This window comes from Anser brachyrhynchus, assembly GCF_964034855.1.
Source record: "Anser brachyrhynchus genome assembly, chromosome: 10".
Lineage (NCBI taxonomy): Eukaryota > Metazoa > Chordata > Aves > Anseriformes > Anatidae > Anser > Anser brachyrhynchus.
In genome coordinates this window covers 24,347,271-24,371,818 of record NC_137705.1, presented here as the reverse complement: position 1 = coordinate 24,371,818, position 24,548 = coordinate 24,347,271, and the positions used below count along the sequence as shown (strand labels likewise).

General features: G+C 33.5%; 1 protein-coding gene across 31 annotated transcripts in view; it reads left to right on the top strand.

Moving 5' to 3' along the window:
* Positions 1-24,548, top strand: part of ERC2 (ELKS/RAB6-interacting/CAST family member 2) — a 522,744-nt gene that overhangs the window by 202,123 nt on the left and 296,073 nt on the right. For 21 of the 31 annotated variants that reach the window (XR_013955471.1, XR_013955475.1, XR_013955476.1 and 18 more), the window contains 6 exons: positions 2,802-2,939; positions 10,630-10,770; positions 11,320-11,460; positions 14,933-14,968; positions 20,525-20,554; positions 21,510-21,703. Coding sequence is in view for 25 of the 31 variants with exons in the window: in XM_080605897.1 (XP_080462023.1) it covers positions 2,802-2,939; positions 10,630-10,770; positions 11,320-11,460; positions 14,933-14,968; positions 20,525-20,554; positions 21,510-21,703 (680 nt within the window). In the remaining 6 variants the exon portion in view is untranslated. The remainder of the gene's footprint in view (positions 1-2,801; positions 2,940-10,629; positions 10,771-11,319; positions 11,461-14,932; positions 14,969-20,524; positions 20,555-21,509; positions 21,704-24,548) is intronic. The other 10 variants (XR_013955472.1, XR_013955474.1, XM_080605901.1 and 7 more) reach the window with 4 other exon arrangements.

Here is a 24,548-nt window from a genome sequence, read left to right as displayed (position 1 = left end):
TGTTTTTAATTTGCTGCCTGTTCTCTTTACCTCTGAGAAAAGAATTTTGTAAATGCTGAATAATTTTAGAACATGTTTTCTTGGTTAAGAGTTGGATCATATTTTAAATTAGTTTTAAGAGGAAGGAAATCGTGTAAATGCTGTGGAATTCAGATAAGCACTGTGCATAGGAAATAAGTACTTTAATTTAGGGTGCCTAGAATTGGTAGGTCAAGCTGATGATAATAAAGAACCAGATCTTAACTTTGTTTGAAAAAACATGTAATCAATATTCACTCTTCTTTGTTATTTCCTCTTTGCTTGAGATTTTATTTTGGTTAAGATGAAGTGTGCAATTCCTTAGATATTCCACTGGGTGTCATGAGGCAGTTGTTAGAATCATTAATACTTGTATGAAAGTAAAGAAAGAAACACAGTGTGCAGTCTGCTGAATGCCAGCTAATGTAATTTTAGATGTGACTAATACACATGCCATAAAATAAAAAGTTCTTAACTCATTAACACATGTATCTTATTTCTGTATCTTTATAAAACATACACAGGAAGAAAAATATTACTAGAGATCATTTACAAGAGCTATTCTATGCCAGGTCTTCAAAACCTTTCTATATATATCTTAGTGTTTTATAGCTTACAGAACAAGTGGAATTTTTTGCCCATAGTAGTAATCTGATGTACCAAGCCATGTATGTAAATATTAATAATAAAAACACAATATTTAAATTTATCATATTTATACTGATATAAAGACTTTCTAATTGGAAAGTGCTCCTTCAAATATACTCTCAAATTTTATTATAATTTTGTTTTCCTTTGATTTCTCTTTAAATTTACATTTATTTAAACTTTATACAATGTACAAAGCTGTACTCTGGATTTTATAATTTGTTAATTATAGATCTATATGATAAAACTTAAGTTCAGCCTTTTTTTTCCTGCATATGTACAACATTGGAACAGAGGTGGAGAATTTTACCAAAGTAAAGCCCAAATTAAAGTGGTTTTGATTACAGTGATAGATTTTTATCATTTTTTTTGCACATGGGGACCAAATTTTTTTTATGGTCTTAATTGTTAAATTCTATGGAGCTGCTCATGCATAGAATTCATCTTCAGATTTGTAACAGAATGTTTAAATCTGGCTTAAAAATAATTATGAAAGATCCTGCCTAAGTTAAAGTTTGAACTGCTTTAAATGGAAATGATGCTGGCCATGAGAAAAATTACATTTTTTGATGAAAGGAACAGCAAACTTCATGAGGCTTCATAGTATTTTATGTAATGTCTATTTTTTTCTGTAAGACTAAATTGAGTATATCTGACTTTTTTCAGTTTTATCTTTTTTTTTTCCTCCTTCATAATAACTGTACATTAACAAATTATGGTTTTTATCTAATCTTTGGCATCTGCAGGACATAGGAAGTTTGCATTTACTGAACAGTTTTTTTCTTGTTCTTTAAGACTGGGTGATTAGGATTACTGTAAGAATATTGTACACTGCTTATAAGAATGAAGACAGTCATTTATCTTCAGTTATGCTATTCCCTAGAATTTAAAGTCTCTGTATTTAAACACTTTAACAGATTTAGGGACCCAGGAGTTGGACTTGATGATCCTTGTGGGTCCCTTCTAACTCCGATATTCTCTGATTCTGTGAAACAGTCAATATGTGGTCAACTTTATGCACATAAGTGCATAGGTACCATCAGGGACAGGAAGCCTGCAGTGATTGCTTGGCTTATCTAGAGTGTGTTATGGAAAAATAAGGATTTTATTAAAATGTCTAAAATATATTGGGTACCATTTTTGGTGCCTTCCTTAGTTGGACCTCCCTGTGCCTCTGGAAGCCCAGAGGTTCAGTCTTGGTATCTGACGAGTGTGAAGATGTTCAGCATCTACACTACTCCCCAACTTCTAATAACACTTCCCCATCTAAACTGCTCGGTACCTCAAGTAAGAGTGAAAGGGCAGGAGTTTTTTGTTTGTTTGTTTTTATGTAGCTCTCAGTAACTATCAACTGGTACTATCGCGATCTCTGTCCAGATGAGTTTCTTTTACAGCAGAGCATCGTGGAGGAAGAGGTTGTTAGAAAAGTAGGTTATCATCTTTCCTCTTTCTCAGTTTGTGGCTCACTGAACTTGCTTTGCCTCTCTCTTTGTCCTTATTGTAATTAGAATTATCTAAAGGGGCCATTCCACGCATACTTTGAATTACTGAGATAATGCAGTACCTTTAACTAAAGTGATTAATATCAGAAAATATTTAAATAGTATAATAGCTGACTGCACTGAGATTTTATTTCATTTAATAGAAAATACCATTAAAGAAAATAAGGGCAGATGATGATAGGACAAGGGGGAATGGTTTTGAACTAAAAGGGAAGATGTAGATTAGATGTTAGAAGGAAATTCTCACTCACAGGGTGGTGAGGCACTGGCATAGGCTGCCCAGAGAAGCTGTGGATGCCCCATCCCTGGAGGTGTTCAAGGCCAGGTTAGATGAGGTCCTGGGCAGCCTGATCTAGTGGGAGGTGTCCCTGCCCAGGGTGGGGGAGGTTGGAACTAGGTGGTCTTTAAGGTCTCTGCCAACTCATATGATTCTATGATTTTGTGGCAAAGGAAAACAAGACAAGACAGAAGTTAAAAAAATGTTCACATTACATCGTGTAGAAACCTAGTAGTATATTGTGGCATGTGTATTTTATGTATAATGTGAATACATTCAGTTGATCCTATCACCCAAGTCGCTGTTTAAATGCTAACACAAGGTTGATGAATATTATGATCTGGTTTTATTTTCAGATTGAAAATCTACAGGAGCAACTTAGGGACAAAGACAAACAACTAACTAATCTAAAAGACAGAGTGAAGTCATTGCAGACGGATTCTAGTAACACAGACACAGCACTAGCAACCTTAGAAGAAGCACTATCAGAAAAGGTAATGTTTTCTTGTGCAACAGTGTTATGTGCTGCTCCTGTGGGTGAAGCATGTCCAGAAAATGTCTTTTTAAGTTGGTCCGGCATCTGCAACACAACCTATGGGCCTTGCCAGGAAAGCAGGTGGCTCTGTTCTGGCACAATGGGCAAAGAGTGTTTCCTGACTAATGAACTCAAAAAGGATTCTGAGGTACCAACGGATGTCCTTTTAAATGAGGATGAAGTAATCAGCCCAGGACGTGGGAAGATTTTTCCCTTAGTAGAAGGTTGGTAGTGGTTGTTCCCCACATGAACAGAAAGACGTGGACACCTGACTGAAAGAAGGGAGATTTTGGGGTATTTTAAGGGCTTTGTGATCTTGATTATCTTGTTCTTTTGCCTGTTAAACAGAGCCAAACTGAAGAGCCATCACTGACAGCACCAACTGTTTGGCTTGTTCTCAGCTCTGTCAGTTTACTACACTTAAATTATAGGAGAAACCAAGCAGACAAACTGGAGAATTACATTTCTTTTCACCCTTTAAAAACATGCTTTTAATTTGAAAATTCCAAAGCTGGAGGGATAAATCTGGCGTATTTAAGCTAATGGCAACATTCCCACCAATTTCAGCAAGTTCAGGATTTTTCTACTGGTTAACTTTGAATAGGAGGTAATCCAAATGAATTTGTGCCAAAAAAAAAAAATAGTATAAATATTCACTTTTTGTGCCTAACAGATTTCAGTAGATTTCAGTATATATCACTTTAATGTACACAGGTGAACACAACTAATTAAAATATTATGTGCCATTCTGCAGTGCCTAATCTGCTGAAGGCATTTATGGCTCTATGTGCATTTAAAATGCCACTGTGGTGTTGGCACTATTACCTAAAATGCTAATGTTAAATTTTTGATTTCTTTGTACGTTTAATCACCTTATATTTGTTTGGTCAACAGTGTGTGTGGGGGGGGGTTGGAAGCTTGGCATTATTTCCGTTACTTTTATGGATAACTTTTTCAGTAAGCTTACAGAATTTATGCAGGAAAGTAAGTACATGCATATTGTTAATGTCTTTCACTGCTAATTTGGACACTTCACCAATCTCACAGCATATCATTAAAAAAAAAATAAGTTACTTATTAATCTGTTTTTCTACAAGTAAACTATAATCTTTTAATTAGTCTAAGTTGTCACTTTCCCAGTACTCCCAGGGAGGCAGCGAAGAGTTTAAAACAGTCCTTTAACCATTGTGCTATTGGTGTTAGTACAGAAAGTAGAGTGAAACTTGACAGTTCTCCTGTGCAGTTAAGCATGGAGCACATCATCAAAAGCCAAAGCTGTCTTGTACCCCATATTCTGCCTCAGCTGCAGGAGACAATGCAGTTGAATAGATCATGTATAGTCTACTTCTCACTACCAGAAATAGAAAAAGTAAAGAATTACTGCATTAAAACTGAATGCAAACTAGTGAATGGTGGCAATGAAGTGTTCTCATGCCTTTTTATACTAGTAGCATTCTAAAATCTGTTGAAATAAATGTAAAAGTTTAAAACTAAAATATTCTATTAATCTCAGACATACAAACTAAAATTTCACTAAACCCAAGATGCATTATTCCTCAATATAGCAATGAGGACTTGTCCCAGAGATTGTTAAAAAATTGTGCTGTTGAGTTTCTTTCCGTATGTTAAAAGTCAAAATGTGACACTTGAGATCCTGATGTTATGGAAATTCTGTGACAAGCTTTATTTCAGATTGCTGTAGTAAAGATGCAAAATCTGTTAACTGATGCTAGTTTTAATGTTTTGGAAAAGCTAGATGAACTTTGAATTCTAGATCCTGATTTTTTTTTTTTTTTTTTTTTTGCAACTCAAGTCTCCCTCATTTGGAATTACATGGATATATATGAGCTGACACTTTTTCAGAGAATCAGTGTGATTAGTGGTTTTTCCAAGTGGAATTGATTAGAACTCGCATGGAGTCATTAAGGCTGAATTCTGTACAGAGTAGTCACTTGCTTAAGTAATATCAGCTGAGAATGGCATCTTTCCTGCAGTATTTGCAGGCTACTCCATGGTGCATGTTCAGTGAATAGTATGGATTGTTTTCCTCTGCCGCAGAAACTTCTGTCTTTTTGCAGCTGATGAGGACAATGGTATCTGTTTTAAGACAATGCTTTTGAGTAATGGCATGAAGCTGAATTGTGCTGTGGTGTCTGATGACTGTTTCAATCACTTATGATTTGTTGTCATTGTAAGCTTGTAAGTTTCATGAAGGCCATGCTTTCAAGGGTAGGTTTTTCAGTCTTAAAAGTGCTCTCTGAGACATCTTTTTTTTTTAGGTACTTATACATTGAAAGAAGCCAATAGATGTCTTCAAGAAGTTCCAAATGAACTATTATGCCTAGCTTTCTTGTGTCTTCTGGCAGCTATATACCTTGGCTGTTTCTCTTTACACAGGTGTTTCATTCCTAATTGTGTCCAGTTTTCCAATTTATCCTAGCTGCTCTCATTGGCAGATTTTTCTTATCCCGATTTCTGTCTGCAGTACAGTTCTTCAAACTGTCAGACTTCATCAGGTTATTAACTATTTCCACTGGCACTACTGGTAGAAATGTGGAATAGGTTTTTGCCCAAATGGGACAAAAACATTTAGAGGTAGTTTTTTAGTAATAAATGAATTTGACAAGTGTAAGTACTTTTATCAATTTAAATTTATAATGCTGTCAAGCGAGGATGCTGCTGTCATTCAAGAATACCCGATTTCCATGGCAGTACAATGGTTGACAAATTTATATACCCCTTATTATTTATAGTTTAAATACCATATGAGCTAATGCTCCTCCCACTCAGCTACATCATCTCTGATGTTAAGCATGGTTTTTGGCTTTACCTTAATTCTTTATCAATTCAATAGTTGTTAGAATTTTATTTAAAAAATAAAAATCCAAGAGCATCATGGGAAGCTCTTTTAAAATAGTGATGAAAATTAGTTCAATTAACCACAATTCATGAAAATTAAATTTAGTTGCTTTTCTTAGTTACTATGGGAAGAGATAAATATTACAACAGAATCATATAATGAGATTAAGTTACAAAGCTCTTTTTAAAAGTTCCAAAACTGAAATGTTTGAGCATTTATATTTTTCTTGTGTTGCTTTTCAAAATACTCAGACTGAGATTTAGGCTCTGAATTAGAAAATAGGGCTTCTAATTCTTCATGGGAAGTAGATTTTTCCAAGTTTTTTCTCGGATTTTCTTTTTCTTTCAAATTTAGTGATTAGGTGGCTTGATAACACTAAATGAGTAATAATTATAGACATATAAAAACCATCAAAATTTACAGTAACAGACCCATTTTAATCATTTTATTTTTCAGGCAATATTGCTGATAACATTTGTTTCCTTGTCAGGAATCAGAAATGAACCAACAGAACTTTAGTCACTGTTGAGCACATTTTAGACCTAAACTGAAAAATGTGCTCATTCAATTCCTTACCTGTAAGCATGGACACTCTACTAGGTGCTGAAAATTCTTAACAGTGATGGAGGTTACATTGCAATAAACCAAAAATAAGTTTACTCCTATTAAAAAAAGTTTGAACATCAGAATATGCAAAACTGCTATCAGTTCCCTTGATGCTTTAACAAGAAACTTTTCAAAGAATATCTCAGCTCTTGCACTGGTCCAAAGCAGCTCAAGAGGTTGCTTTCATGAAGCTGATATTTATAAAGTTGGTCCTACTGTAGCAGCATACAGCAGATAAGCAATTGAGTATGCCTGATAATAGAGCTATATGCTGCGGCAATTCAGTTCCTGCTTCTGTGATAAAGTGCAAATAGATTAGACCTGTGAGGTCCTAGATTAGTGCATAGGAAAGCTCGCCAATGCAAATAAGACTGAAACAAGAACACATTGTTGGGATTTCTGTAAGCTAGCTGTTAATCAAGTAAAACATGGTATATTAGGGCCTTTTAACACATGTTTTTGACATTTAGCCCTATGCAGCTGACAGGCAAATTAGTCTTCTTTTGTGATTGACTGAGGGAAAAATTTATACTGTTTTATTAATAAAATGAAATAATAGAATGTTTAATTTGTTATAGCAGAAAATATCACATAGGTAAGTAAATCTTTAGGATGGAACCAGTGTTGAACTAAGTATAAAAATAACTACGTATATTCTGAATAGCTATTAAACTATTCCACTTAGTGGAGACTGGAATTTTAACATTAATATTTAAAGTATTAAGAAGTTATATTATTTCTTCTTAGGAATAACTGACTTATTTAATATCCCATATCTTTTTTTTTTCATATCATATAGTGCAAAGGCTAGCTAAAAGTAAAATTACATTCGCTGGTTTGTCATTTGTGTAATGCTCAACAATGTTGCTGTTCAACTGCCTTCATTCTACATGAACACATTTCTACATGAAGTCCTGCCAGGTATAAGTCAGAGGGCTGTATGAAACCTGGCATCATTCACCTTCATAGTTTTAGGTATCTCTGTGAAAGCAAGTTGGAAATTTTTAATTACACAGAACCAGATGGTTTTGGCTATATCATTTAATTCTTTTTTAAAAAAAATTTTGTACCATGTGAAGTGGAATGTAGTATGCCATCAATTTATATTTCTTTCTGAATGACATGAATAGGGCTATGAGTGTCATATGTGGTAGTCTTTACTTTTTTATGTGAAGACTCTTACAGTCACACTAATTCTGTAATAGGCATATTCAATAGCTAAAGTGCACGAAAGGAGTCCCTGTTGCCAGTGGAATACTAGATACGGAATGAAAATAGTTTTGTGAACTTCCAGCTTTTTAATAAGTGTTTCCTCAGGAATTCAGTAGCAAATAATAACTATATCATATTCTTAATACAAGATAAGTCAGTATAGTGGTGATTGTATTTCAATATCTAAGAGATTCCAGATACATATATTTGCAAACTCAAACATAACTGTTTAGTAAAGACCTTCATCTGATTGTTTAAAAACTCCTAATAATATTTAACATTATAAAATGTTGTGTGATGTGGTTTTTTTATTCCAATTATTGGTAAAACAAAGTGTTACAGCTGGAAGCCAATGTTATATAACTGGAAGGAAAAAAAATCATTTATCAGAGGAACATAAATGTTTGAATTGGCTCTATAAGGAAGATATTTGAAATAGAACACATTTTGCATTTTAGTCTACCTTCACATACAGTAATAGATTAGTCATTTAGCAAACATCTATATACTCCATTAATACTCCACATCTGCTTTTGATATTTGATCTTAACAGCTCACATTACATAATCTATGTTGCATAGTAATTTGTTTACTATATAGACATAACACAAAAGTTTATTTTTAAATATTTAAAATAAAAGTAAAGAACTATAAAAATTAAAATTGAACTTAAAAGTCTAGTATGTTTAATTGAAAATACAGAGGGGTCTGCAGTTATCTTTCTAATAAACAACAGCAAACATTAGAGACATTCCAAATAAGTTTAGATCTCTATGAGAAGCTGAATGTATTTATTTCCTGAATTGGCATTTAAATATTGTCCCCTTAAAGTTAAATTGCCTTCTGTGTAACCAAATTTTAAATCAGTAATTTAAAGTAATAAAATACTTGTTCAATTCATAGATCCACAGAAACTGATTATTAGTTTTAAACTTCACAAATACAATACTACATACCAATACATACCACAAATATGGTGTTTAAATGACAGGAAAATGAATAAACAGATGCTTGGTGAAAGGTAGATCTATAGAAGTGGAAAATATAAGAGGACATTTACAGAAAACTTCCCAGTCTTCTGAAAATGCAATGTTTCCCATTTTCTAGTAACTAAGTCATATTCAGTACAAAAGGAGGAACAGAAAACAGGCAGAGGCACTGGACTGCTGTCAGCAGGGTTGCTGATGCGGTCAGTGTTGCATAGGGGTGAATTGTGAAAACAGGGAGAGGGAGAGTGAGCAGAAGGGAAACAAACCATGCTTGAGGTGCAGAATCTTGAAAACATTTCTGCCTTTTCCACAGAACCATGGAGACTGGAAAAGACCTCTGCATTTTATCTAGTCCAAACCTGCTCAAAGAGCAGGGTCAACTATAGCAGTTTGTTCAGGATCTTGTCCAGTGTAATTTTGAATACCTCTGAAGTTGGTGACTGCTGGCATGAAAACCACAGCCTTAAGTTTAGGCTCTTTTTTTTTTTTTTTTTTTTTTTAATGCGTATAAACATTGCATTGACAGCTGGCTTTTTGCAAGATGTGCCTTGAGCTTTGGAAAGTGCAGGAGCAATCTTCAGAAGACCCTCTAGAGTTCAGAGGAACGTTGTACCTAACATATGGAGAAAATGAATGAATAACCAGGATAGTCCAAACAATATATGCTTTTTAAAAGTGCTGTTACTACTTAAGCTAACTTTCATAAATAATTTTGTTTTCTTTCATTAAATTGACTAAGCTAATTGGAAATCAAAATGAGATATGCAGCTGCTGAAATATTGCTTGCATGGTAATGATTGCTGAGATATAATAACCACAGCTGAGAGTACATTGATACGGGTAAAGGAAAACCTTATGTGCATATGTGTACTGTACTGGCAGTAGAGTGAAGTGCATATATATGCAGTATGTATATATGTGCGTGTATATATATATATATACACACAGTATAAGGAGTCATGGACAGAGGGAATTAGCATAAGATATTTTTCTCTTTTTCTAATAATATTAGGCTTCCATCAGACTTTTATAGTTCTGTGAAATAGTATTTTAAGGATTGATCCTATTCTTATGCTCTTCCTTGGAGGTTTCCAGCATAAGTACAAAATGACTTGAATAGGATCCATGAGAATGCTGATGGCTCTACTTGAGCCTTGCCACTGGTAATGTAGAACTTCAGTCAGGATGTGGTTTTGTCCCATGTTCATTTAACTTTCCTAAATGATGTTGCTTTTCTTGCCTCCCTGATAACCACTTCCAAAATTACTCTAGTAGTTCCACTGATAACTCTGCTTAAATTGACCTATTACCAATCCAAATTTGACCTATTACCAATCCAAATTTATTTCCAGTGGTTATTTTATTTTACCCTAAATATTATTCTGTCTAGTATTTGCATCCTTTGAGTATTGGTAGAATGTGATTTTGAAGAATGTAGTCAAGGCTTAACAAAACCATACTACTGGATGTGATTTTTGCATTTACCTTTTGACTTAAACACCCAGCCCCTGAATGATGATTTCCAGCAATCCTTATAATAGTCAAAGGAAGTCATCAAAATATTGAAAACATGGTTGAGTTTCAATATGTGTGCGGTCACTATTAGTTAGATGGGGAAGAATCTTCCTTTGGATAATATAAGTTGTATCAGAGTATCTTCTCTGTGTCTTTCTGTGTCAGGAAATACATTACCGGGATGAATAACTTTTCATATCTATCACAAGACTAAACATATTCATAGCAATATAGATATTAAATGAAGCTTCTGTACTATGGTACACTCATCAAGTATTTAAAACCTTGATCTGATGCTACCAAAAGCAGGGGAACTCTTCCATTGACTTTAATATCACTAACTTACCAGTCATCCTCTGCTTCTGAAGGTTGATTTTCTAAGTGCTACTTAATGTAAAGAAATTTTATTCTTGCTTTTCTTAGAATGATTCCCAACTTTTGCATTTTGCAATCCTTTCCCTTGTTAGGAAAGAATAATAGAGCGCTTGAAGGAGCAAAGGGAGCGAGATGACAGAGAAAGACTTGAAGAAATCGAATCTTATAAAAAAGAAAACAAAGACCTGAAGGAGAAAGTTAATGCTTTACAAGCTGAGCTGACAGAAAAAGAGGTCAGTCTTCACAGTAAAATCTATGTTCTATGTCATGATGATGAAAGAAAGTGCATTAGGATTACTCTTGAACCATTTAAAGTACTGAAACTCTTCCACTTCAGTGGTCAGCTTTTGAACTGCTATTTTCTTAGGCATTCTTCACAGTCCTCACTTTTGTATATAAAATATTGCCTCACTTTTTGCATAGTAGTGTATCATCTTCTCTACTTTTTTGTCTACATAAGCCTCCACAAGGCTCAAATATTTCATTGTTGGCTCCTGTTTTCACTTGTCAGTCAGATTAATAGACTTCAAAGTAATTGTACCTCCGGAAAGTAATGTCAGCTTGTCTGTACTATGGATGTTTCAATGTTTCACTGCATGCAAACTCCTATGATTCTTTTGGTTGTATTCTCAAAACGCTGTCTTTGGCTAAAAATGCTTATCTTTGTGTCAACTCATTTTGGGGAAGGGGAGGGGGAACAGGATCCAAGTGATTACTAAGTTGGCAATAAGTTAGTGTCCTGGTGACTAGGAATTAACTTTTTGCTCTTGGTCATTTTTCAGTCTAGTTTAATCGATCTCAAAGAACATGCATCTTCATTGGCATCTGCAGGGCTGAAAAGAGACTCCAAACTTAAGTCTTTAGAAATAGCCATAGAACAAAAGAAAGAAGAGTGTAGTAAGTTGGAAGCACAGTTGAAAAAGGTAAGTTCCATCTTAAAAAACAAAAAAAACCCAGCAATAATCAGGGGAAAAAAAAAAAAGGACCACACCCAAAGTTCACATGTTCAAAAGATGAACTTGTTTACTCTTCTAGCGTAAATCTAAAATCGTCCAATGGTGTTTGCTGATCGATTTCTTTTGATCATCAAATTTTTGTGTTTGCATCAAGTACTTCTTTTTCTTAAGAGGCTTGTACCAAAGCCATTAGAAGCCTCCAAATTTATCTTGAATACCTATATGAGGGAATTCTGAGAAGCTGGTTCAAATAAACGAACTGGGAACAGGACATTAGAAGGAAAGTAGAAAGGTAGGGAGAAATTATCAAACCATCAATTTTTATGTGAATGAATTTATACCTCTATTAGAAGTAGATTGAAATGCTCATAGTATGAGGAAAAAAAATGAAAGCAGCACCTTTTAATGAAAAAAAAGTCTGCTTCTAAAATGGGATTTCTAGTTGGGTTTTATTTCTGCCATTTTTTTTTTTTTTTGCTTTGTAGATGAACATATGTTTGTGATAATTAAGCAAACAAATGGAAAGCTTACCTCAGCTAGCAATTCAATAATTTACCAAGTAGTGGAAGCAAACATTTAAAGGAAAACATGCAAATTCTATATTTTATAACATGGTTTTATTTAAATCAATGCATTAATATATTTTTTGCTTAAATGATTTGCAAGTTTGTTGATGCCTTTTCTACCATACATTATTTCTTTGACTTGTTTCTGTGTCATCTGGTAATGTCTGCTCTCATTGTTCAAATGCCAATGTCATGACATGTTTGATGGGTTCAGACATTGTTTGCCTTCTGCAGTTTGTGAGTAAGTGTAGGGCAAACATGTTTCATTTTCTAGAAAAGTGTTCATCTGTTCTATGAATGTTACCACCGTTAGGATAATATTCTGACTTTTTTTTTTTACCCACGTTGAGTAGTACCCTGCTCCGTGTTTAATTAGTGTTTCAATACCCTTAACCTGTGAAGAAGTTACTGCAAAGTGTAAAGGAGGATACCAGAATGTAAATCTTAGAATTCTATTTTTAAATTCAGAAAGAATATGTACAGTTAGCTGCCAGTATTATATGTTTAATTGTGGAGATGAAAGAAAGGAATGTTTTCAAATTAACATATACAAAAGCTTTTAATTAAAACACAGCTCCTTTATAAGTTGCATAGCTTGTAAGTGCTATTGATGCCAGAATTAAAATATCCAAATGAGCTGCTTCACTGGAAGTCCTTTTGTCCTTTTTTTTTTGTTTTCTTTTGTTAGAAAATATTTCAGTTTACATTGCACTTCACTATAAAATGTACTTCTTTACAATCTGAAATATCTTATTTGTCTGCAATTAAAAAAACCAGATTAGTGAAACAAACAAAAAGCATAAAGCACAGATCACTTAAAAATCAAAATAATCATAAGGACTTGAAATCCTAAGTCAATCTTCTATGGCTGTACATATAAACACATCATGTGGTCATGGAAAAATAAGCACTTATAAAAGTCAGAGAGTGTCAGGGACGTCTTTCATATAGAAAAGGAGTATGTTCCTTGTGTATAAATACAAAGAATTATTAAATGAAAGTTGAAAACATAATAGTTTTATTATATCATAAATACAGCATAAAGCCCCAGTGGAAATTCACCCAACATTTGTAGGAGACCAGGTATTTCCACAATAAAATGTAGTTACAACCTTTTTTGTGGCCATGTTTAGTTGAACAGAAACAGTGACTGTTAATGATAGTAGACCCCAAACAGTAATTTTCAATTCACGTTTTCTCTAATAAAATACTTTATGTTCAAACCTGTAAATATCCTGCGTTAAAAGTAATTGGTCCCCAGAAATCTACCTTCACCGTGTTTTCACTCCTTAGAAAACTAACTGAAACAGAAAACTGGGTTATTCTTGTATATGTCTGCGTTAGAGTAGGAGGGAATATCAACGTAATTCAGAGTAAATTAACCTGCATGGCTCATAAGTGTGCTTATGAGTGCTTATGCATATGTTCACATGTATGAACATTACCCACTTCAGAAGCTGGGAGGAATGGGAACAACTTACATCTTTTTTCGAATTGACTCCAAAGGCTGTCTCTTTTTTTGAGAAATTTGAGAGCAGCTTATAGATGACTCCTCTCTATAAAATAACATAGACAAGACATTTTTCATTATGGTATTTTAAAATGATCATAGCTAAATTTTGATTTATGTTGTTCCAAGTTATGCTAATAAATATTAATATAATCTGTGCACAATTGCTAGGATTTGCTGTCTTCCATGAGTACTAATGGTAACAAGTGCTATGCCTGAAAGAAAATGTGTGCAAGGGGCAAGTATAAACAACTATTTTATTTTTTTTTTAAAGTTTATGTTCCCTAGTTTACACTTTCCTTTTTTTTTTTTTGTTGGAGAGAATAAGATTCATTTTTTGATAATTAAGAGGATTTTGATCAAGTCTGATTAGATAGAAATATTTTTTAGTATTACTCAGCGGAATTGTTTGCATTTCATTAAAAGGAAACATGCTGATTTTAAAACCACCATTAATTTTAAAGAGTGGACAAATTTAAAGTAATAAGTAAGATGTTCATAAAGAGTAATTATTTGTATTACTATACTATATTTTGGTACACAAAATAATGTTTAAAACCATAGACATGCTTATTAAACTTTTTGTGACAAAGATGAAGCATTGAAATTTATGAATTTAGAAAAAAAAAGTAAAATAAAAACTAGAAGAATGTTTGATACTTTGTGCCACAGGTTCATAGACTTCTTGTTGACTTATCTTGTATTGTTATTAGTGAAAGAACAGCAGGAATTACCTTAATAGGTAGCTAAGTATTTTTTGTGTGTGTATATAAAATCTTATTATCCACTTCAGAATTTCCTCCTTTTGTTTGTCATTATTTTAAATTTACTTGCTTACTGACATATTTGCAGTCACTAAAGGACTTTTTGCTAAGCTGTACTGTTCAAAAGTCATTCTGCATAGAAAATTCAGTCTTGTGTTAAACAAAAGGAAAGTAATAAATTTAATGATAGAAATTAATTAATCTTTAATATTACCATCTTTGAAGCTTTGGTGATAAATTGCAGCCTCAGTCAAAAGCACTTCTCATGATTCGTTGCTTAAGAGCAGCACTTAATGTATCATCAAAAGTGGACACCTTTCTTTATTTCATGGGTTATTTAACTTGAGAAAGGGAAAGTAACACAAACCTTAAATTTCTTACTCCAGCTATTCTTTTTTAGGAGCCAAAGTCAACATTTATGTTTCCCTTGTGCCTCTCACTTTCACCAAGGAATGTTTAGAATCTTAAATTTATACTTTTTTTTTTTTTTTTAATGACAAGTTCTTCTGTGCAAATGCACTGGTTTTGTTGAGCTAATGCTGTTTTCATGGATCTTTCCTTCTTTTCCTGTCTCTGCTCCTTCCAACTTTGCAATGTAGCAAGCTGAACAGTTGTTCAATCAGATGTACAATCCAGTAAGTTCTTTTTAAAAATGCCCTCTGTAACATACAAAAGCATGAGGATCCATTATCTCTTGTTGTGCTCTTCCTTTGTGGAGCTTTGCAGAATACTTTTGATGCTCACTATGCTATATCCATTATACCCAGATAAACAAACTTTGTGGACTTCAAGGCCATTTTAAGAATACGAAATGTATTAAACTGCATATAATATTTCTTGAAAAACACAAGGATCCTAGCCTTTAGGTCCTCAACTTCTCCATTAGAGAAGCATGCCTTTTTTTTTTTTTTTTTGCTTTGCTTTTTGATTCCTACTTGTGGAGTACTTTATTTGATCCTTCAAACAAATAACTTCTAATTTACTCATTTTATAATAAGTGACTGAATTGAGTAGGTGAACAATAGTATCTAGGATGTGACTGGTAATATTTTCAAAAGGCCATATGGCTGAAATAATTCTTACCAACTTTACTCACGTAAAAGTGACATTCAGTTCACATTCAGCTTATATACATTAAGAATATCAAAAGATTGTATTTAATCCAAGAAAATACTGAAATATATAATGATGAATGCAAGCAGCAGTTTTTGAAAAAGCCAAATATTATTACTTTGACTTGTTTAGTATTATTGCTAATGTCTGCTTTAATCGCACGATATCTACCCTTTTGACTTAAGTGCGTACCCTTTTCTGTTTGAAGAGCAGTAATAAACATTCTTTTTGTAGAGAACACTTTTTTGCTGAGACTGTTGTATTTAACATGTGCTGTGAGCATCACAGGACAGAAATAATGATGCAACTGGAATGTAATGGCAATTTACAAACTAAAGTTTACACAGTAATCATACCTGGAATTATCATGTAATTGGGACAGTATATATAGGAGGAGTATATATTCCTATCTATAGGAGTATATACCTATATATATATAGGAATATATAAGTTTTATTAAACAGTATGATAATGTACATTAGGGTAAGTATTGCCTTCACCAAAGTCAATCAGAATTTTGCCATTAATAATGGTGAACGAGGATTCCAGCTTTGGAGTCTCCTATAGCTAAGTCTAGCCATGTAGTAGATATGTCATGATTTGTGCATAGAAAAAGAGAGTCCCAAGAAATATGCCATATTTACTTTTGAAATTATGGGTTAACTGTATTTTTAATCCAGTCATGGATCGTTTTTAAGTAGCATAAGATCTGATATTATCGCTTCTGCTGTCTAGCACGTTGCTAGTCAGGCCTTTTCCCTTTGAACTAACTATAAAAACCTTTTTTTTCTGTATCACAGATCACCTTTGTGGTAGTTACATTCCTATTCATATCATTTGCACTCCTACTGTGCATGTCTCTTCAGACTGGAGTCTATTTTGTGTTAGTTTTCTCTTGATTTTCTTAAATGCTTTCCAGTCATTATTTCAGTATTAGTTACTTTGCTATATGGAATTTGTTTTTTCCATCTTAGTCTATTTGTCTGTGGTATTCCAAAGTCAGCCAGTTTACTACCCCCCCCCCCCCCCCCCCCCCCCATCTTTCGTGCTTAATTTTCTGAAATACAAACGTGGCTGTTCTGAAATAATGGATGCAAGATCCTTTTCCTTTGGTACCAGACAGCAATTATAGTGTATCCTCAAGACTGGTTTTCTTCAATAAACTTTTATTGAAAAATATTTTTTTTTTTGTTGAAAGAAATTTTTTTTTTTTAAATGCATAATAGTGTCAACTTTTAACAGTGTAAGAATGATCTCCTCCTTCCGCCAAACCACCTTGAAATTGAGGTTGTGACTTCACTGAAGTTGATGACATTTTCTTTGAATTTCACAAGTCCAAGTTTTCACCCTTTTTTTTTTTAATATGGCATTAATACCAGATCCTGAAACAACTTGTTTGTACATTATGCGTCTTAATTTAACAGAATGTTTTTTTCTTTTTTTTTTTTTCATTTAAGAGTCATAAAAATGGATTGCAGTATACTGAAGTTTTAACGTTCTTTTGTTTAAATGTGTCAGAGAAATAACAGTCAATCTCTGAGTGGACCTCTTTTAGCCCATACGGTAATAACATAACTTTTTTTTTTTGGTGGAATTTGTTGTTTCTACCTTGTCAGAAAAGTATTGGCTTCAAGACTTTCTTTCAATGCTGAATCCAATGTTTTTAACATTCAGCAATGGATGGAAATGTTTTGTTCTTATATGCATTATACCATTAGAGTACTGAAGTGGAGAATATGTGGAAGAGGTGCAAATCCTGCATACTCTGTAGTGAATGATTTCACAATGTATTTGCCTGTGTGAATAAGATGGGAACAAAATTGGGTGCATTTTTATTCATGTTTGCTTTGAAAGTTGAACGTTTTAAATACCCAGTGAATTCTTGTGCAAAGTTAACTACAAGTTACATGATTGTTTTTGTCCTGTAATGAAAATGTAATGACATACCTTTTTCTCAATAGTAAAGACTTATTTTCCATATGCTTCGTGAGAGCAATGTCAAATTAAAATTTAAGGCACTTGTAGAATCTACTTTAAATTGCTTATAGCAGCCCCTGAAGTTAAATAAATAAATAACCTGAATTTTAAGCAGACTACAAAAATAGTGACCATTTTTTTATTAGTTTATTACTGAAAGTAATAAGATTTGAAGGATCTTAAAAAGTAATTTCTTGCATGTAAATTCAGTCGTTTCATTTAAATTTATTTAACACTCAGTTGATTTCTGTGTGTGTGTCTGAAGCTTTAAAAATGAAATCCATCCATTTCTGTTATGCAGAATAATGCATGCATGGTTGTACCATAAAATTTTAACTCACTAAGTAATTCATGTTATATGTTTGTGCCATACTATTATTGTTTTCCTATAGGAAATTTGCTGTTTACATGAGGACATATTGCTTTAATTCTACAATATTTGTAGTACTTAGGCAAATATCAGAACAGATATATACGTACTGTAAGAATTAGTGAAATTCTTAGTGATATGCTATTTTTATTGAATTGGAAAAGTAATATACAACATAGTCACAAGATGACAGACGAAAGACCATAAGACCAGTGTGAAAATTGAAATTTTGGATTGTGTTTCCTATGTCTAATCTGCACATGTAAGCATTAAAAATACAGATTAATAGATCAACTACCTGGCTGCAGAAAGGTGCTCATGATACAAGTTACTCTTCCCCATAAAAATAGAAAATGTATTCTCCCCAGGAAAACAGAGAACCTGGGAAGAAAAAGGAGGATGGAAATAGAAATAGGATAGGTGTAAGAGAGGAGAACTGCAAGTGATGGGGACTTTCTGATGCATGCAATTAAACATACATCTTCTGATTAGGAGTGATTCAAGCCTGACTCCCACATTTAGCCTGCCTGGTTGGGAGCAGGGTCAATGTCAGTTGAGCTGCAACAGTTGGCTATGTTGGGCCTACTGACCTCAGAAGTCCAGTTCCATCTGGAAACAAACCATCCCTGATCTTCATATAAGAATTAAAAAAAAAAAAAAGTGCCTCGTACAAATCCAAACACATCTTGCAAATCAAATATATTAAGTATCTTATAAGTAATTCTATACCTTTATCCTGGCACTGTCATATGGATTTTATTTTGTTGTCTGGTCAATTATAGTACCAGCAGCTTTGTCAGCAACATGAGGATTTCCTTTAAGGGAAAGCTCCTTTAAAAAAAATGTTTCACGTTCTTGCTATCCATATTTTACTAACTTTGTTTTCCTCCTCCTTTAAGGCAATACCCTTGTAGAAGTCTGATTCCTGCCTCCTTTATGCAAACAAACAACTCTTGTTTGTGTAAATAGTCCAAAAATACTCTATAGGAAGTGCAACCAACTTAATTGGTCATTTTTAATGCTAAAATCATTTCTCTCTCTCTTTCTGAATAATCTTATTCTTCCCTCTGTAATGAATGCTTATACTGGTTTATATATGACATTATGGATAATTGTGCTGCATGTCAAACCCCTGTTGAGGTTGGATACTAAATCATTTGGAGTAAATCGTATCTTATAGGTTCTACTTCATTTTGAGAACTATAGGGAAATGGCCAAGTTTGTGGTAGGGAAGTTTCCAAAAACACATCCCACAAATATGGAATGCTATAAACACCAGAGAAAGCAGAAGAATTGAAAATACTTTTGCAATTTAACATCAGTTTCTTTAGCATGTTATTATGCAAGGATTATAAGGCTAAACTGGAAAATATAATTTATATCTATTGTTTCAGGTTATGTTTTAGTTATGAGCTGTTCAGTAGATGATTTGTTCAGTGCATTTTGGAGCCGCAAAGGCAGGCTAGAGGCAGAAAGGTGGATGTTCTGCCTGTTTATGAAATGATGGAACCAAAGTTGGCAAATAAGCATCTTATGCATTGAAAGGAACAGAAAGGGAAAGTGACAGGGAAGAATATGAAATGGCGATAGCTTTAGAGTGGAACTGAAATTCTATTCTTACCCTTAAGAGATGTGGAGGAATCTGAAGAGCAATATGGAACAAAATGCTTTTTGCATAGGTTTGCTAGTATTTTAAAGACAGGAGTGTTTTTTGTTTTTTTTTTTTTTTGAGTAAATTTAACTTTACCAACATTTGGAATTATTTTTCTCCTTCACTTGTTTATTCTTTGTGAAAGAACACTTAGGTCCCATTTTGGAGAGGTAAAATATTGTCTAATTTCTTAATAGAACTGGTGGAAAATGAAAGTAGTGTGCAGATTGGAAATGGTACCCAGTGTCTCAAATAATTTGGCAGTCTGCATATTGCTTTTAATTAAAAAAATTACATAGCTAGCTGAAAGTAAATTTCTTGACACAGCTAAAACTCAGCATAAAAGAAATCAAACTTTAATATTAAAGCAGGGAGATATAGGAGGATGAAAATGAATCTCTTGCTAACATCTCTGTGGGTATTACCTTGAAATGAGCTCTGTTAGGAAACTCCTGTATAAGGGCTGGAGCATCCCAAATAGAACATTTGAAGAGCAACATTGGAACATTCGAAGAGCAAGGCTAGTAAGTTTTGTCGGCTTCTCCTGTTATGGTGATTCCTGTTATGGGTTCTCCTGTATTGGTAACTAAATATTCCTTCTGATTAAAAATCTCACAGTGGGATAAATAAAATATGAAATCTTCTGTCTTTTTCTTACTATCCTCATGCTTAAATGATATGTTACAAATAAAATTCCTAAGTTTCTTTCCAGTAATTTCATTTTTTTAGCTGTTGTATTTATACTAAACCCAGACTTGTTATTTATTTATACAGAAAATTGTAACCATTGCAAAGAATATGAACCTTCTAATAGCTGTATTTTATATTAATTCTTTCCAAAACATGCATGTTTCATTTTGACCAGCATTTCTTCCATTGTTTGCTTGCATTGTCTATTCCCTGAAATTAAGAAGATAATCCCAATTTTTTTCTGCATAATAAGATAGTTGGAGGACTTTCAGTTCTAAATATCCTAAATTTCTGTAAAATTTTTGTATATTAAAAAATGTTATCTGAATTTTCTATGTTTAATGTGCACTGCATTAAACTACTTGTTTTTTCCTTGCCTGCTCTTTCAAGATGCCAATTAGGAATAATGGGAAGCAAGGGGTAGGCTAAGCATTGCAGTGCGTTGTTGTTTCCATCTGTCTGTGATTATTCCAGCCAACAGTTTGAAGCACTTGATGCCTGATCATGCTCCCATTGATGTTAATTGGGTTTTTGCCATTAGATTTGATGGGAGTAAGATTGGGCTCTGCACTGTTGTTGTGTTCATTGCGTTTGTTCTTGTCTGTGAAACTGCCACCCATCCATGCATGTGTTTGCCAGGTTTGTGCCATTGTCACCAATGAGCTTGTTCTTCTGACATTTCAGGCTAAGTATTCATGATAAGGGAATAAATAAGTAAAATTAAAAAAAAAAATAAAAAGGATTATTTGGTAAAATGTCTGCTGAAGGAAACTTTTTAGTTCATTGGTTTGTCTTTTGAAAACAGCACTGCATATAAACCATTTCTTACTTTTATATTCTTAGTATCAGGCTGTATTTGAAACATCTGGTGATACAGATTACAATATGTATATACATATATATATATGTATATATATGTGTATGCTCATGGAAAAAGCGTACATGTATGGAGAAAGATTGTCTATATATTTGAAAGACTTAAAAAGCGTGAAGTGAATTAAATGAATTACAAGGTGATTTTTTAAAATTAAAACAACAAAACAACAGCCTTAAACTGTGATCATGTTAATAAGAAACAAAACAAAACAAAAAAACAACCAACCAAACACCACTCTTTGTTTAATAAATGCCCTCCCTCTTCAGGATGAAGCTTTGGTAAGATAGCATTTGAAAGTAATTTTAGACTGCAAGGGTACTTGAATTCCTTTTTATAAAATTTCTGTAGAAAAATATTATCTGACAGAAATACCTATAATCCTTTTTAATGAAAATTTTAACTCCAAGACTGAAGAAGTGAAGCTCTTAAAGCTATATAAATTACTGATATTATTATTATTATTTATTATTATTATTTTTTTTAATATTGATTCTGAAGGCTCTTGAGGCTGAAGAGGAGGCACGGATGAACCCAGAATTTGCAGACAGAATGAAACAGCTTGACAAAGAGGCATCATACTATAGAGAAGAATGTGGCAAAGCTCAGGCTGAGGTTGAGAGACTTCTAGAAATACTCAAGGAAGTAGAGAATGAGAAGAATGACAAAGATAAGAAAATTGCTGAGTTAGAAAGGTAATTTTTGTATTATTTGTTTTCCATTGAGTGGCATTTTTATTTACTTGATCTTCACTAAAGAGAAGAGAAGTTGAGGGTAGAATATATGTTTTTAACAGTGCATTTGTGATGTTTTGTAAAATTGTATCAGAAATGAAAAAGATTGATACTTAAGAATCACATCTCCTTTCTGATGACTTTGGAACAATTTAAGGTTTCCAATTTTTTTGTAGTCTCATAAAAGGAACGTACATAGGAAAAGCCATATACAATTTACAGTGACAGCCCTCCTGTTAGGGCAACACCCTCGTCTTTCTAGTAATGGGTAAATCAAAGCTGTCCCCACATGTTTCTTCAATGCAAACGGGATCGCTAGTTCTAAGAGGTCCTGAAAAGCATTGGTAATTATTTCTGGTCTTGTGCTGTCAGTATTTCTTAGTGGTTCTGAGAAATGGTTGCCTTCTTCAGATGAGTATTTTCTGATGTTGACCATTTTTTTTTCCCTTAATTGTGGGAAGGTTGTATGGTCTTTCCTTAACGGAGATAGAATGGTTTTGGGGTCAATTTGTCTCATGCTCTTTTTTGTAATTAAATAATCTGGGAAGCTTCTTCTATAGATAATGTTGCCATTTGTTTGATAAGAAATTTCTGTGTTTCTGAATTCTTTGTTCTCTTTCTGTACTCCTAAGCACTCTTAGGTAAATGAAAGAAGGAATTTTACTTTTTCAAATATTTTGCATACTGTCTTCTAGTAATCAAGTTGGAAGAAAAGTGGTTTCATGGTGCCAAAATTGAGGTTTAAGAGATCTTCTGATTATTGTTATAGTTCCCGTCAAGACATAGCACTGCTCTGTCCTGTTAGGGAGAATTACCACGAAACAGGAAGATCTGTCAGAAATATTGGAAAGGAAATCACCTTGGAAAGGAAGCTTTGTAGAATGTCTCCTATTGATGATGACTTATCAACCTCCACAGTTCTGTTACCAAAACCTACCTTTCTCTGAAGACGTTTGGCACAGGTTTGATTTAATAATAATAAGGAATGGTATGTAGTTATCAATCAATGTGCCACGAGAATAGAGACCTCAAATTTAAAGTGATAAATAAAGATTTGTACTTGACATGTAATCAGTTGTTTACATGAAGACAAACGTAGCGATTACTTCTCTCATCACATCAGGAGGTGTTTAGAATACTCTGGTATTTGCTTGGATTTTAATGTGTAAAGTAGATACTGGAGGAAGGTATTAAAGAAGAGTGGTCACTTGGACACCATGAACGTGAGTTCTGCCTAAACTTTTCAACATCCTGAAGCAGCATATTGGAAAAAGATAACACAGTGGATCTGTGTGGGCATGAAAGTGCTGCTTATTCCATCCACTGCTGTGTGTACTGTAGGGGCAATTACAGACCTAGGCTTGTAATATGGTGACTCCAGGTGTGAGCAAGCTGGTGCAGCCTGATACTGTATTCTTTACAGGAATGGTAGCTGATACCTTCATAGGGCTCTAAAACCTACTGAATTATTGTGTGACTCTAGATGCACTAGTAGGCATGCTAAACTTTAGTTCAAGAGAATAATCTTAAGAGATTTTTTGTAGGCTGAGAGGTTATGCTGTACTTGGAATTTGATGTAGAAGTAAAGCTATGCTACAAACCTTTAAGAGCTTCTGTAATGCTTACAATAAATTGTCTTTGGTATGACCAGACAAGGAAGGTTTATTGTTATTTTCTACACTTATCCTGCTCTAAGATTTCTTTGTGAATTCTTTCAACTGTAATTTAGTTTCTCACATGATTTAACATAATATACAGCTTCCAAGATTAATTCAGAATTCTTATATATATGGTATATGCTATTGTAAAATAGGAAAAATAGGAAAAAAAAAAAAAGATGACCATAGAAATTACCTGTTATTGATTGCATCAACAGGAGTTAAATCATTATTGCATTTACTTGGTAATAAAGTCTTAAAGCTACTTTCCACCATGCATGAACACACACACAAAGTGGTTGTTTGGTACAGCAAGCCTAGCAAACTGTCAGCAATATAAAGTTGTAATAGGGGAATATTTTTAGACAGTGAGTATCTAACTCTTCCTATTAATCAGGCTCACCTTGGGTTTCTCTAAAATTTAAGTTATTTTCCCTCCCTCTTCCTCATTTTTGAAAAATATTGGCCAAAGATCTAAATCTTTGTATAACTGTGCCACCTGTTGGTGTCCCTAGACAGGGAATTTTGATGTTGAAATTCCCCTTTCTAGGGGGTTAGGCGAAGTGTAAATTACTGTAACATTTTATGAAGTGCTACTACTTTTTCTGATTTTAATGACTACTTGATTGGCTCATTATTGAAGGGAAGAGGTGGAGCCAAAGCTCAGTTTACCCACTTTATGGGGGTAAGGCATTGTGAAACTTTAACAGAAACATATTTGAAAATGTTATTTCCTTCTTGTCCTGCTGTTTTTAAATTCATATAATGTGCTCTGTATTGCTATTTTCTCTCCTTACTTTTTCCCATTCTATTTTTTTGCTGCTCAGAAACAGCATATCTTCAACATTACTTGTAACAGATGCAAGGCTTGTCTGGTGTTTTGTAGGAAAATGAATGTTCTTTTGTAATATATTTGTTGGTTAATAGCTTGATGGAATCCATGTTCACTGCTCTGCCATCATTTTTACATTTCAAGATAATTGCAACAACATAAATTCTCAACATTTATAAACAAATTCCTAAGAGAGCTATAATTAAGAGTATTGCAAACTATGATATCTTCATGATATTTCATATATTCACATATAAATTCATCAGCAGCATGGGGTGTCCTTGTATAAAATCAGTTCATCTGAAAAGAAAATACA